The following is a 13,044-nucleotide window of genomic DNA, read 5'->3' as shown; positions in this document are numbered from 1 at the left end:
GGAGGAGCATATCCTGGGTGTGAGCTGCACTGTCATGACTTCCCTTTAGATAAAGCTTGTTAGTTACTTCCTTTAAGAAATACTAATCATGCTCAGAACCTTATTGCACCCCAAACACTAGTTTGAAAATCAAACTCTTTGGACATCTTAACTTTAATTCTGAACTTTACATCTCCTGTGTTATTTTTATTACTTTATATTAGCTCCAACTTCTGAGTTAAATCCAATACACCTACTTGTTTTATAAATAACTTTTTTTCTAATCTACAGTAAGTTATTAAGAATCCATAACAGTATAAATTTTGTTTGTCGTGAGGTGGCCCTTTTTTTTTAAGTATTTCAAATTTGGCACAGTCTACTCCTCCCATTGGTCTTGAAGCCTTACCTCCTGCTGTTCTTTGACTCCCAGGTAACTGGTGTAGCCTTGGTCCCAATTTATATACTCCTCCTCTGCTCATCTCACCCACAGGTCCACTCCTCCTCCTCCAGCTCCCACGTAAATGGTGTACTGTTAAGCCTCGCTCCAGTCTGTATACCCCGACTTTGCACTGCCCCTCCACAGGGCTTATTGACTTTCTGACTCCCAAATAAGTGATGCAGGTCTCAAGCCTCAGCCCTGATTTTTGTACTCATGCTGTGCACTGATATCCCACAAATCCCACTCTCCTTGCTGCCAACTTTCTTGCTTCATGAAAGTCTGTTTTTCCTTATGATACCCTATTCTCATTCCTTTTGAGTATAGCAGTGCTTTGACTCGCATATCTGAAGGTGTGGAAGCAGAAGAAAGTGAAATGAATACAGAAGATGTGAACAATGAGGCATCGAATGAAAGTACAACAGAGTCTCTTCAGAAGGTATTTGCTCAAATTTAAGTCAAGTAGAACATTCATTATTAACATAATCATTAACATAACATAATTAGGGTGGCACAGTGGTTAGCACTGCTGCCTCACAGCGCCAGAGACCTGGGTTCAATTCCCGTCTCAGGCGACTGACTGTGTGGAGTTTGCATGTTCTCCCCATGTCTGCGTGGGTTTCCTCCCACAGTCCAAAGATGTGCGGGTCAGGTGAATTGGCCATGCTAAATTGCCCGTAGTGTTAGGTAAGGGGCAAATGTAGGGGTATGGGTGGGTTGCGCTTCGGCAGTCGGTGTGGACTTGTTGGACCGAAGGGCCTATTCCCACACTGTAAGTAATCTAATCTAATCTAATCTAAAGTAATCTAATCTAATAATCATTTTATCCCCATAATTCATCTTATAGTGTAACAGCAAAACAAAGTTTTTTTTCTTACTAAATATTTTCCAAGGAAAGGTTTTAACTTGCTTTTCCATACTAGAAATGCAAATATCTTGTTAAAGTATAAGACAGTCCTCAGACTTGCAGCTACAATTAAAAACATGCTTTTTAATTGTAAGATTGATTTGATTTTGCTACAGCAGGCTATTTAGCTCCTCGTGCTACCATTCAGCAAGTTCATGGCTGATCTTTCATTTCAATTTTAAATTCCCACAATGTCTTAATGTCCATTAATGTCCTCAATTCCCAAAAACCTACTTCTGCCTTATTACCTTTCTACTCAGTGGCTGAGCATCCACAGCTGTTTGAGGTAGATGGTTCAAAATATTAAATAAAAACCAAAAAAATGCAAATGCTGTAAATCAGCAACAAAAACCGAAATTGCTGGGAAAGCTCATCAGGTCTGGCAGCATCTGTGAAAAGAAATCAAAGAACTTTGTTGAAGGGTCACCACAACCGAAACATTAACTTTGATTTCTCTTCACAGATGCTGCCAGACCTGCTGAACATTTCCAGCAAAATTTGTTTTTATTCAAAAGATTGTCATATTTGTGTGAAATAATTTCTCCTCATCTCAATCCATATAATTGGCCCCTTATTCTGAGACTGTGACCCTGTGTTCTAGATGATCCAGCCAGGAGAAACCGTTTTAAGCACTTACCCTGTTTAAAATTCTCAAGAAATTTACATGTTCCAATTTCATTGTTATGAGAAATATATGTTCACATGAATGGAGAGAAAATGTTGGAATGTGTAATTCAGGGCCATTTCTGTCTAAGTTGCCAATTTTGATTTGCTTTGCCTCATTTAAAAAAAAATGTTTCAAAGGCAGAAACTGAATTGGTGAAGTTGAAAGCAGTATCCAATTCGCAATCCAGTAAAGCCTCCAAACGATCAGAGGGTACTCGGTCACGGACAAGTGGAGTAACAAATCCCAGTGATGGGAACTCTAGAAATCGGCAGGGTGCTGCTTTGACTGGTAGAACAAAGAAATCGCTGCTTGAAACTCGGGCATCTCTTTCAAAGCGAAAAAGGCAAAGCAGCAAAAGAGCAAGTGCATCAACAGCTCACAGCAGGAACTCCTCTTTTCATGCAGAGCCTTCCATGGTAAGCAACTTGCTTTTTGATTCAGTATAATTCTTTTTGTTTGGCCACACCAAGGAAATTGACATGGCTGTTAAAGTGCAGAAGGTTTAATAGGTAACTGTGAATCTTAACCTTACTATCCTGTGAAACTAAAGCAAAGTGATTTTATGGTATCATGATAAGCTTGAGGCATTGTTGCTGAGCATGTCATTCAGATACCCACATAATGTTCTGGGAACCCAAGTTCCAATCTCACCATGGGAGATTATAGAATTCTAATGTGGTAAAATGAACCATGAGACCATTGTCGATTGTAGTAAATAATATTTGATACACTAATGTCCTTATCTAGCTGGCCTACATGTGAATCCAGACCCACAGCAATGTGGTTGAATCTTAACCGCCTTCTCAAATGGCCTAACAAGCTATTCAGTTGTATCAACTGCTGAAAGGATAATGGCATTAACTAAGCCATTGTAGATGATGAAGCAATTACAGATTTGCCTACCCTGCAGAGTCCTCTTTCTAACATGTAGAGGCTAGAGCAAAAACTAGGAGAGTTCTCTCAGATTGTTCAAGCAACAGCACATCACCATATTCACAAAATTGTAAATTACAGATATCATCAACATCATCTCTGGTTACATATTGTTCCATTGACAGATCCATCAGAGGTGGTGGTACAGTGGTATACAGTCTCGAGTCCTCAGCATTATCTCTGGACTCAATGAAATCTCATGGCATTACGTCAAACATGAGCAAAGAGACCTCTTCCAGACTACCACACATTAGCCCTCATTTGGCTGATGAATCATTAGTGTACAACTTGAAGGAAGCACCAAAGGTGGTTAGGGTGTAGATTGTATTCTGGGTGGGGATCTTCACCACCCATCTCCAAGAGTGGCTCGGCCATACTACTACTGAATGAGCTGGTTGAATCATAAGGACATAGCAGCTAGTTTGGGTCTGCAGCAGGTAATAAGGAGAGGTATATTTGACCTGATTGTCACAAATCTGTCCATTAGTAGGAGGAATGACTACCCCACAGTTGATGTGAAGATGAAATCCTGTCTTTATTGAGAAAACCGTCCATAGTGCTGTATGGTACTATTGCCATACTAAATGGGAGATATTTCATACAGTTGTAGCAATTCAAGAGTGGGCATAAATTAAGTCCCATGATCCATCAGCAGCAATGGAATTGTATTTGATCACAATCTGTTTCCTCAAGACCTGACATATTTCCTATTCTACTATTATCCCTAAGCCGGGATCAGCCTGCTTTGATGAAGAGTGTAGGAAGGCATGCCAAGAGCAGTACCAGGCATACCCGAAAATGAAGTGTCAACTGAGTGAAGCTACAAAACAGAACTACTGTTTAAGCAGTATAAGCAGCAAGTTAAAGACAGAGCTAAGCAATTCCACAACCAAAGGCTTGGTTGGGAATGATAGTGGATAATTATGTAAGTCACTGGATGACGAGGCTCCACAAATATTCCTTTCTCAACAATAGGATAGCCTAGAAAATCAGTTCAAAAAATAAGCATTTACAATAATCTTCAACCAGAAGTGCTGAGTAGATTATCCAAATTGGCCTTTGCAGAGGTTCCCAGCATTACAGATTCTAATCTTCATCCAATTCACTCTACTGCACTTGATAAGAAGAAATTTCTGGATGCACTAGCTGCTGCAAAGCTTATACACCCTGACAACTTCAGCATTAGTGCTGAAGACTTGTATTCCAGATCGCTAGCTAAACTGTCGTTACATTACCAAAAGATATGGGTGCTTTGGAGAGAGGCAGAGGAGGTTCACCAGGATGTTGCCTAGTATGGAGGGTGCTAGCTATGAGAGAGAATGAATAGATTAGGATTATTTTCATTGGAAAGAAGGAGGTTGAGGGGGGACCTGATTGAGGCCTACAAAATCATGAGAGGTGTAGACAGGGTAGATAGCAAGAAACTTATTCCCAGAGTGGAGGACTCAATTACTAGGGGTCACTAGTTCAAAGTGAGAGGGGAAAAGTTTATAGGAGATACACATGGAAACTTCTTCACGCAAGGGTGGTGGGTGCCTGGAATGTGTCGCCAGCGGCGTGGTAGGGGGGGAACGATAGTGTCATTAAAGATGTATCTAGACAGATACATGAATGGGCAGGGAGCAAAGGGATGCAGATCCTTAGAAAATAGGTGGTAGGTCCAGATGGATGATCTGGATTGGCGCAGGCTTGAAGACCCAAAGGGCCTGTTCCTGTGCTGTATTGTTCTTTGTTCCAGTATAGCTACAGCACTACTCAAGAATGTGAAAAATTGGCCAGATAATTCAACCTGGCCAATTACTGGCCATCACTACTCTCCATCATTAATGAAGTGATGAAAGATGTCAATAGGGCTATCAAACACCACTTGCTCAGCAATAATTATCACTCAGTTTGGATTCTGCAAGGGCTGCTAGCTTCTTCAACCATGTTACGGCATTGGTTCAAATGAGGTGAGGTGAAATGATTTCCCTTGACATCCAAGCTGCATTAAATTGAGTGTGGCATTAAGAAGACCCAGCAAAATTGGAGTCAATGAGAATCAGAATAAACTCTGCCTTGTTAGGAGCAGCATTGCCTCTAATTTTCTTTTGGGCTGTGTGTGCTTCCAAGATTCATGCATGGTAATGAATTCTGGAATGGGAAGTTGATGGCATGATTGGTGTGCTGACACTAATTGCTATGTATGAAACATTGGAGTAGCTAGGTACAGTTAGAGGGAATTTTGGTTGGGAGTCAAACCTGGCTAAAGGAAAATGATTTTTGTTGTTGGTCGGTCATCTTAGTTCTAGAACATGTTTGCAGGTATTCCTCAGGGTAGTGTCCTTGGCGGGTGTCAGTTTAGCTCAGTTGGCTGGATAGTTGGTTTGTGAAGATGTGTGATGGCAATAGAGTGGGTTCAATCCTCACTCTGGCTGAGGTTACTATGAAGAACTCTCCTTCTCAACCTCTCCCCTTGCCTGAGGTGGGTGGCCCTCAGGTTAAATCACCACCAGTTATGTCTCTAATGAGAGGGCACCCCTATGATGTGGTTCGATTATGGAGACTTAATTTGAGTGCCTGAGGGCCAACCTTCAGCTGCTTCAGAATTGATGTTCCCTCCAACCTAGATCAGAAGTGGGAATGTTTGCTGATGACTACAAATTGTTCAGCATCATCAATGACTCCTCAAATACTTAAGCAATCCATGACCAAATGCAGCAAAACAATATCCAAGCTTAGGCTGACAAGTAGCAAGTAATACTCACATCTCCCAAGTGTCAGGCAATTACCATCTCTTAAGAGAGAATCTTATCATATCTCCTTGACATTCAATGTCATTACCATAGTTGAATCCCCCACTTTCAATGTCTAGAGATTACCATTGACCAGAAATTGAACTGAAATAGCCATATAAATACTGTGGCTACAAGAGCAGGTCAGAGGCTAGAAATCCAGCAGTGAGCAACCCATCTCCGGTCAGGGAGTCCAGAATTAGAGGGCATAGGTTTAGGGTGAGAGGGGAAAGATATAAAAGAGACCTAAGGGGCAACTTTTTCACGCAGAGGGTGGTAGTGTATGGAATGAGCTGCCAGAGGAGGCTGGTACAATTGCAACATTTAAGAGACATTTGGATGGGTATATGAATAGGAAGGGTTTGGAGGGATATGGGCCGGGTACTGTTTGGGACTAGTTTGGGTTGGGATATCTGGTTGGCATGGACGGGTTGGACCGAAGGGTCTGTATTCATGCTGTACATCTCTTTGACTCTATCTACAAGGCATAATTCAGAAATGTGATGGAATACTCCCCAGTTACCTGAATGAGTGCAACTTCAACAATACTCAAGAAGCTTGACATTGTCTAGGACAAAGCAGTCAGCTTGATTGACACCACATCCACAGACATTCATTTTCTCCACCATCTTTGCTCAGTGGTAGTTTGTACCATCTACAAAATTCACTGTAAATATTTATCAATGCTCTTTTGACAGCATCTTGCAAACTCCTGACTACTACTATCAGAAGGTCAAGGACAGCATATACATGGGAACGCCACTGCATCATCCTGACTTGGAAATATATCACTGTTCAGTGTGCCAGGCTGGGTCAAACTCCTGGAACTCCCTACCTAATGTTACTGTTGATGCACCTAAACCAAATGGTTGGATCACAGTCACCTTTTCAAAGGCAACTAGCGATGGCCTATAAAACAGCACACAGAAAAGTTTGGATTATGATTTTATTATAATGCGAATCCTTCCTTTTAATCTTATTGATCTGAACGATTACAAGCCAATAGTTCACAATTCCGTAAATAATGTTTTTAACATGCATTTTGGTGAAATTCAATCCTCTTTTTGATATTTACTAGGTTATTTATTTAAGTGACCACTTACTGACAATTATAAAAGAAAAGCTAACATTTCTAGAGCATTATAGTTTCACTTTGTATGGAATGCCTACCAAACAATATCTGTTGCTCTAATCTTTCAAGTTTACAGTCTGACCTATATGGTGATTTATGAAAGTTGGCTACAAGTTGACATTAGAGGCTGCATGACTACAGCAAGCCAGGAGGCGCAGTGGTACAGAATGCATTTCTCGCCCAAACATCCCCATTTTCATACCAAAATATATTTGCTTTCAATAATACTTACTTTTTGAGTTCCACAATATACACATGACCATTCTCATGCATGAGCAGTTCATTATTCTTGTCTATCTCTGCATATGAATTGCACAGAAGCCGTTGAATCTTGCTGCATTTGCTTGGTTTCTTGGATTCCTTTAGCCTTCACTGATGCCTCAGCTTTTCCATTTGTCTAGGTTTAGTATAGAGATGAGATTTGGTGTTCATTTTATGAAGTAACTGTTTGGAACACTGGCTGCTTATGGTGAACTGATGATCTCCTTAAGTGTCCGATGCATGTCAGTGTGTCATACAACTTCACCATAAGACCTGTGTGAAGTGTCTCAAAATGGCAATCCAGAACAAAGATTAAGGTGGCGTGGTAGCATCATAATTGATTACTTTGCGAGCCAAGGCAAGTCTATATGTGAAGGATAGCTACTGGCATGTGTAACTAGATGAAAACAATAGTTTTCTTACTATTTCTAGACACCTTTGGAAAATACCGATGATAGCATATGATGTTTAGCAATTCCATGACTTCATGGGTATATCAATGCAGATAATGAGACAGTTAATAATCTTCTTGGTGTGGAAGCTACAGTTGGTCATTTGCGAGATTATATATACAGACAGAAAATAGAAGATGCCATTGCTGACAATGATGAAAATCTAGTGTGAATGATAGGCAAAGCTTATCAGATGAACCTGAAGTTGACCAAGAAAAATATTGCAATTAAAGATGTCTGAAGTCAAGAGAATAGCGATACACTGACAACAAAAGATCTTTATTCAAATCTTGAAAAGAGGAGAGGTATAGTAGCAATGTGGTGACACTGTAACAAAAAAAGCTTTGCATTTGTTGAATCTCTGAACGATTTAGCAAAATTTGTGTCTAGTATTTCTAATAGATCTGTCCTGGAAGAAAGCTGTATATGTTTGATATTTGGTGAGTATGAATGCATATTATCCTTGTAATGTTGTTTTCTATCAAGGAGTTTTCAAGGCTGATTGGAAGAAATTTTGGCAGAATAAAACCTTTAAAAATAAAAATAGCAATGGTTTAAGTTTAACTTCAACTTTTATGCATACTGTCAAGGTATACAATTCATGAGAGTTGTTTTTGATACTTTACCTAAAAATGGACAATTTTTGATAATACTTTCTCTTAACTGACAGGAACCTTCTCTACAAGATAATGTTAACTCCAATAGGCTGAAAAGAAAACAAACTTTGGTCACAAGAACAACTGGACCTGATGCCTTTTGTAATACAACTGCATCAAGATCTCTTACTGCAGGTTAGGGCATGAATAAGGCAGCACAGACATGCTAAAGAGAATAATAATTGTATAAAATACATGACTGCTGTAAGGGGGTGGTGGAGGGGGAAGGGAATAAATGTTCCTTTTGTAATAGGTTTACAAACATTATTTGGAAGCATAATTTCAAATACAAATACTTCAGAAATATTTTTCAAACATTGTCCAGAGATTAGGTTACCTCTTCAAAGTTTGTGAGAAGATTTGTAGCTTGGGTGCTCGTTGTTGTGGTTCTGTTCGCCGAGCTGGGAGTTTTTCTTGCAAACGTTTCGTCCCCTTTCTAGGTGACATCTTCAGTACTTGGGAGCTTCCTGTGAAGCGCTTCTGTGCTGATTCCTCCGGCACTTATACTGGTTTGAATCTGCCGCTTCCGGTTGTCAGTAGCTGTTCGCTGCAGTGGCCGGTATATAGGGTCTAGGTCGATGTGTCTGTTAATCGAATTCGTGGATGAGTGCCATGCTTCTAGAAATTCCCTGGCTGTTCTCTGTTTGGCCTGTCCTATAATAGTGGTGTTGCCCCAATCGAATTCATGTTGTTTGTCATCTGTGTGTGTGGCTACTAGGAATAGCTGGTCGTGTCATTTCGTGGCCAGTTGGTGTTCATGGATGCGGGTTTTTAGCTGTCTTCCTGTTTGTCCTATGTAGTGTTTTGTGCTGAACTGACAGCCAGACTGCTGCAACCACTAGGACTCATAACAGCACACAAACCAACAGCCACTCTCAGACAACAACTCACCAGGACAAAGGACCCGATACCCAGCAGCAGCAAAACCAACGTAGTTTACAAAATCCCATGCAAGGACTGCACAAAACACTACATAGGACAAACAGGAAGACAGCTAACAACCCGCATCCATGAACACCAACTGGCCACGAAACGACACGACCAGCTGTCCCTAGTAGCCGTACACTCAGATGACAAACAACATGAATTCGATTGGGACAACACCACTATTATAGGACAGGCCAAACAGAGAACAGCCAGGGAATTTCTAGAAGCATGGCACTCATCCACGAATTCGATTAACAGACACATCGACCTAGACCCCATATACCGGCCACTGCAGCGAACATCTACTGACACCCAGAAGCGGCAGATTCAAACCAGTATAAATGCCGGAGGAATCAGCACAGAAGTGCTTCACAGGAGGCTCCCAAGCACTGAAGATGTCACCTAGAAAGGGGACGAAACGTTTGCAAGAAAAACTCCCAGCTTGGCGAACAGAACCACAACATTAGGTTACCTCATTGCCAGTGAAAAATTGTGGATGAGACCAGATTCTTCAGCGATATTCATCTCTATAGTGCTGTATCTCTCTGACCATAACAAAAACAGACCATTTAGCCCAAATGTATATGCCAATATTTATACCCTTGTTAAACTTATGGCAATATATTGTTTTATCCCACTCCTGAAACTCCCCCTCGTGATTTTGGAAGCTTCCATTTAATCTCTCCCTAACTACCTCCTCCTCTAATTCATCTTCATAACTAAAATTTCTCATCCCCAGACCCATTCTTGTAGATCACTTTGGTACTCTCACCAAAGTGTTCACATCCTTTCAAAAGTGTGGTGCCCAGAGTGGTAGACAGTACATCAGCTGAGGTTGAATTAATATTCAAAATATGTTCTAACAAGTTTAACATGACCACTTTGCTCCTGTATGCTATGTAGTTATTAATATAGTTTAAAATACTGTCTATTTTATTAACTGCTCAAGCTTTCTGATTTACACGCATATTAACGAGGTTTCTCTGCTCTTGCACACCCTTCATTTTATACTACATCTCCATGCTCAATCAAAATGTATCATCTCTCATTTCTCCACTGAAACATGTGAGCTTCAGCAGCCTATCGTGTCCTCTGAGACTACAGAGTAGTGAGAAGATGTACTACATGTATAGCTCTGTCCTGTTGCATCTACAATACTGTTTCACTCTGCATACTATATTTCAAGAGGATATCTTTGCCTTGGAATGGGTAAAATATAGATTTGCTAAATTGTTATCAAGAGTAAGGGGATTTAATTATGGGGGTATTAATTATGTTACCGGACTAGCTAAGGTCCAGGCTAATGTCCTGGGTTCAAATTGTATCATAGCAGCTGGTGATATTGAATTCACTTAATAAATCTGAAATTGAAAATCAGTCTCAGTAATTGTAACCATGTGACAATTGTCAATTGTAATAAAAATCCATCTAGTTCATCAATGTCCTTTTGGGAAAGACTTTAGTCTTTACACAATCTGGCTGCATGTGACTGTGATCCACAACAATGTAATTGACTCTTAACTCCTCTATGAAATGGTCAAGCAAGCCAATCAGTTCGAGGCAGCAGTTAGGGATGCACAACAAATGCTGGCCTTGCTAGTGACACCCACAACCCGTGAAAGAATACATTTTTAAAAATTCAAATAATAGTGGTGTAGACATTCCTTCAGATAACTTAATATTCCTTAAATTTTCTTTTGTGTGATTATATTGTGTGAGAAATGAAAACAACTTCAGTAAATTTGTGCTCATAACCTTTCTTTCTGCCTATCTGTTTTGCTTTTTTTTCCTCTGTTGTCTAAACAGTTACCCTTTAGCACATGGTAAACAGCTATGTTGCTAAACCCGTTGACCTTGCACTCATCAAGACAAAAATGTTAAATTTCAAATCGTCACAATACTTTATACTATAGAAGCAAAGAAGGGTGTTTGGTTAGCAAGTCAGCCCTGATTGACCAAGGTGTTGCCATGGTGAAAATAATTGGACATGATAGGCTGCCGAAGCTCACTTGTTTCAGGTGACAGATGAAGTTTAATGTGGAGAGATGATACATATTGATTGAACATAGAGATGTAGTAGAAAATGAAGTGTGTGCAGGAGCAGAGAGACTTCAGTTAATATGTGTGTAAGTCACCAAAGGTGAAAAGTTGAAAAGCTTGAGCAGTTAATAACATATATGGTATCTTAAACTATATTAATAGCTATATAGCATACAGGAGCAAGGAGGTTATGTTAAACTTGTTAGAACTTATTTTGAATACTAGTTCAACCTCAGCTGATGTACTGTCTCAATTGATTATGTTAACTTTGCTGTTAAGGTAGCTATTAGCACAATCAGTTGGGATTGTTCAGCTAGTTCTGCCAATTGCGGAATCACAACTCTAGACACTTTGGGTTTTGCTAGTATTGCCTAGTTGATTACACTCCTAGCTTTTGGAAGGATGTGAACACATTGGAGGAAGTACCAAAGTGATTTACAAGAATGGGTCTGGGGATTAGAAAGTTTAGTTGTGAAGATAATTAGAGAGGAGGAGGTTAGTGAGAGATTAAATGGAAGCTTCCAAAAGCATGAGGGGGTTAAACAGATTGGAATGGTCGAAACTTTTCCCTCAAAAGGATTGAGAACAAGTGGACATAAATGTGAGGTAATTGGTAAGGTAAGCAAATATGATGTGATGAACTTTTCACATAATGAATAGTTAGGATCTGGAACTCCATACCTGGAAGTGTGGTAGAGGCAGGTTCAATTGAGGCATTTAAGAGGACATGAGATGATTTATTTAAATAGAAACAATATTCAGGGTTATGGAGAAAAGACAAGAAAATGGCACAAAGTTGTAATGTTCGTTGTGATGTCAAGTCACTGTCTCCTGTTCCAATTCTGAGATTCAAGCAAATGTAAATAAGTCATTTTATGAACTTAACTGATTATCTTAACTTTGCTGTTAATGTAGCTATTAGCACAATCAGTTGGATTGTTCAGCTAGTTCTGCCAATTGTGGAATCACTTAACACTAGACTTTTGGGGTTTTTGCTAGCATTGCCTAGATGATTACACTTCTTGCTCTGACTGTTGTGAACAACCAAAGGAACATTTGATTTGAACAGCCATTCGTTAGGGCTTGCCTACTATGTGGCACTGTATTAGCACTGAATCCTAAAATGTTTTGTTGCCTCTTCTTACCCCAGTTTCCTTTCTCACTAATTATACCCTTCTGACTTTTTCAGTTTTATGAAGGGATGATGTATCATAATTTTGAAATCCTCAAAAATAATGTGTTATTCCAGGGGCATTTAGAGAAATTTTCAATTCAATAAAACAACAGTTTATAGTAATAATACTTTGGTTTAATTTGATCTTTCAGAGGCTGGTCCATCATCTGCGAAAATCTCGTGTTCTGAGGATACAAAGAGGTCAACAAAAAATATCACTGACCTAGAAGTTGTTCTCAGTGATTTTGAGAAAATTGTTACAGAATACAAGTAAGTTCAAAACAAGTTTTGTAACATATAATCTCTTGTGGAACAATTTGTTTGAAAGGTTAATGAATCCTTTTAATACTCATCTGCCCGTTCAGTTGTGTTATGACAGAGATGGCCAAATCAAGTCAGCCTCTCCCTCCCTGTATTTGCAACACAGTAAAATTAAAATATGACCCTTAAAATTGACTTCAGTGGTTCCTAACCAGACTTGAATAACCATTACCAGACACTATAAATTAGTGATACTGGACACTGTAACATCATAGGCGCATGGGTTGTGTGTTGTTTGGTTTCTGAAGGCACCAATGTGTGTAGCTAGCTTCCAGTAGACTCCAAAGAATGTTCTCTTAATATTTGTGACTGAAATTCTGTTCTCTGAAATTCCAAAAGGGAAGATAACGAGGAAGTAATCAATCCTTCATCCTTTAGCTTTTGT

The 13,044-nt window shown here is 39.7% G+C and overlaps 1 protein-coding gene across 3 annotated transcripts in view; it reads left to right on the top strand.

Annotated features, from left to right (window-relative positions):
• cenpu (centromere protein U) overlaps window positions 1-13,044 on the top strand; it is a 43,723-nt gene that overhangs the window by 17,979 nt on the left and 12,700 nt on the right. For all 3 annotated transcript variants that reach the window (XM_060835281.1, XM_060835290.1, XM_060835272.1), the window contains exons 5-8: window positions 743-854; window positions 2,127-2,405; window positions 8,212-8,332; window positions 12,491-12,608. In XM_060835281.1, the coding sequence (XP_060691264.1) occupies window positions 743-854; window positions 2,127-2,405; window positions 8,212-8,332; window positions 12,491-12,608 (630 nt within the window). The remainder of the gene's footprint in view (window positions 1-742; window positions 855-2,126; window positions 2,406-8,211; window positions 8,333-12,490; window positions 12,609-13,044) is intronic.

The sequence above is a fragment of the Hemiscyllium ocellatum genome, chromosome 2, assembly GCF_020745735.1.
Source record: "Hemiscyllium ocellatum isolate sHemOce1 chromosome 2, sHemOce1.pat.X.cur, whole genome shotgun sequence".
Lineage (NCBI taxonomy): Eukaryota > Metazoa > Chordata > Chondrichthyes > Orectolobiformes > Hemiscylliidae > Hemiscyllium > Hemiscyllium ocellatum.
The sequence above is the reverse complement of the archived record's forward strand: the minus strand, read 5'-3'. Positions and strand labels throughout refer to the sequence as shown.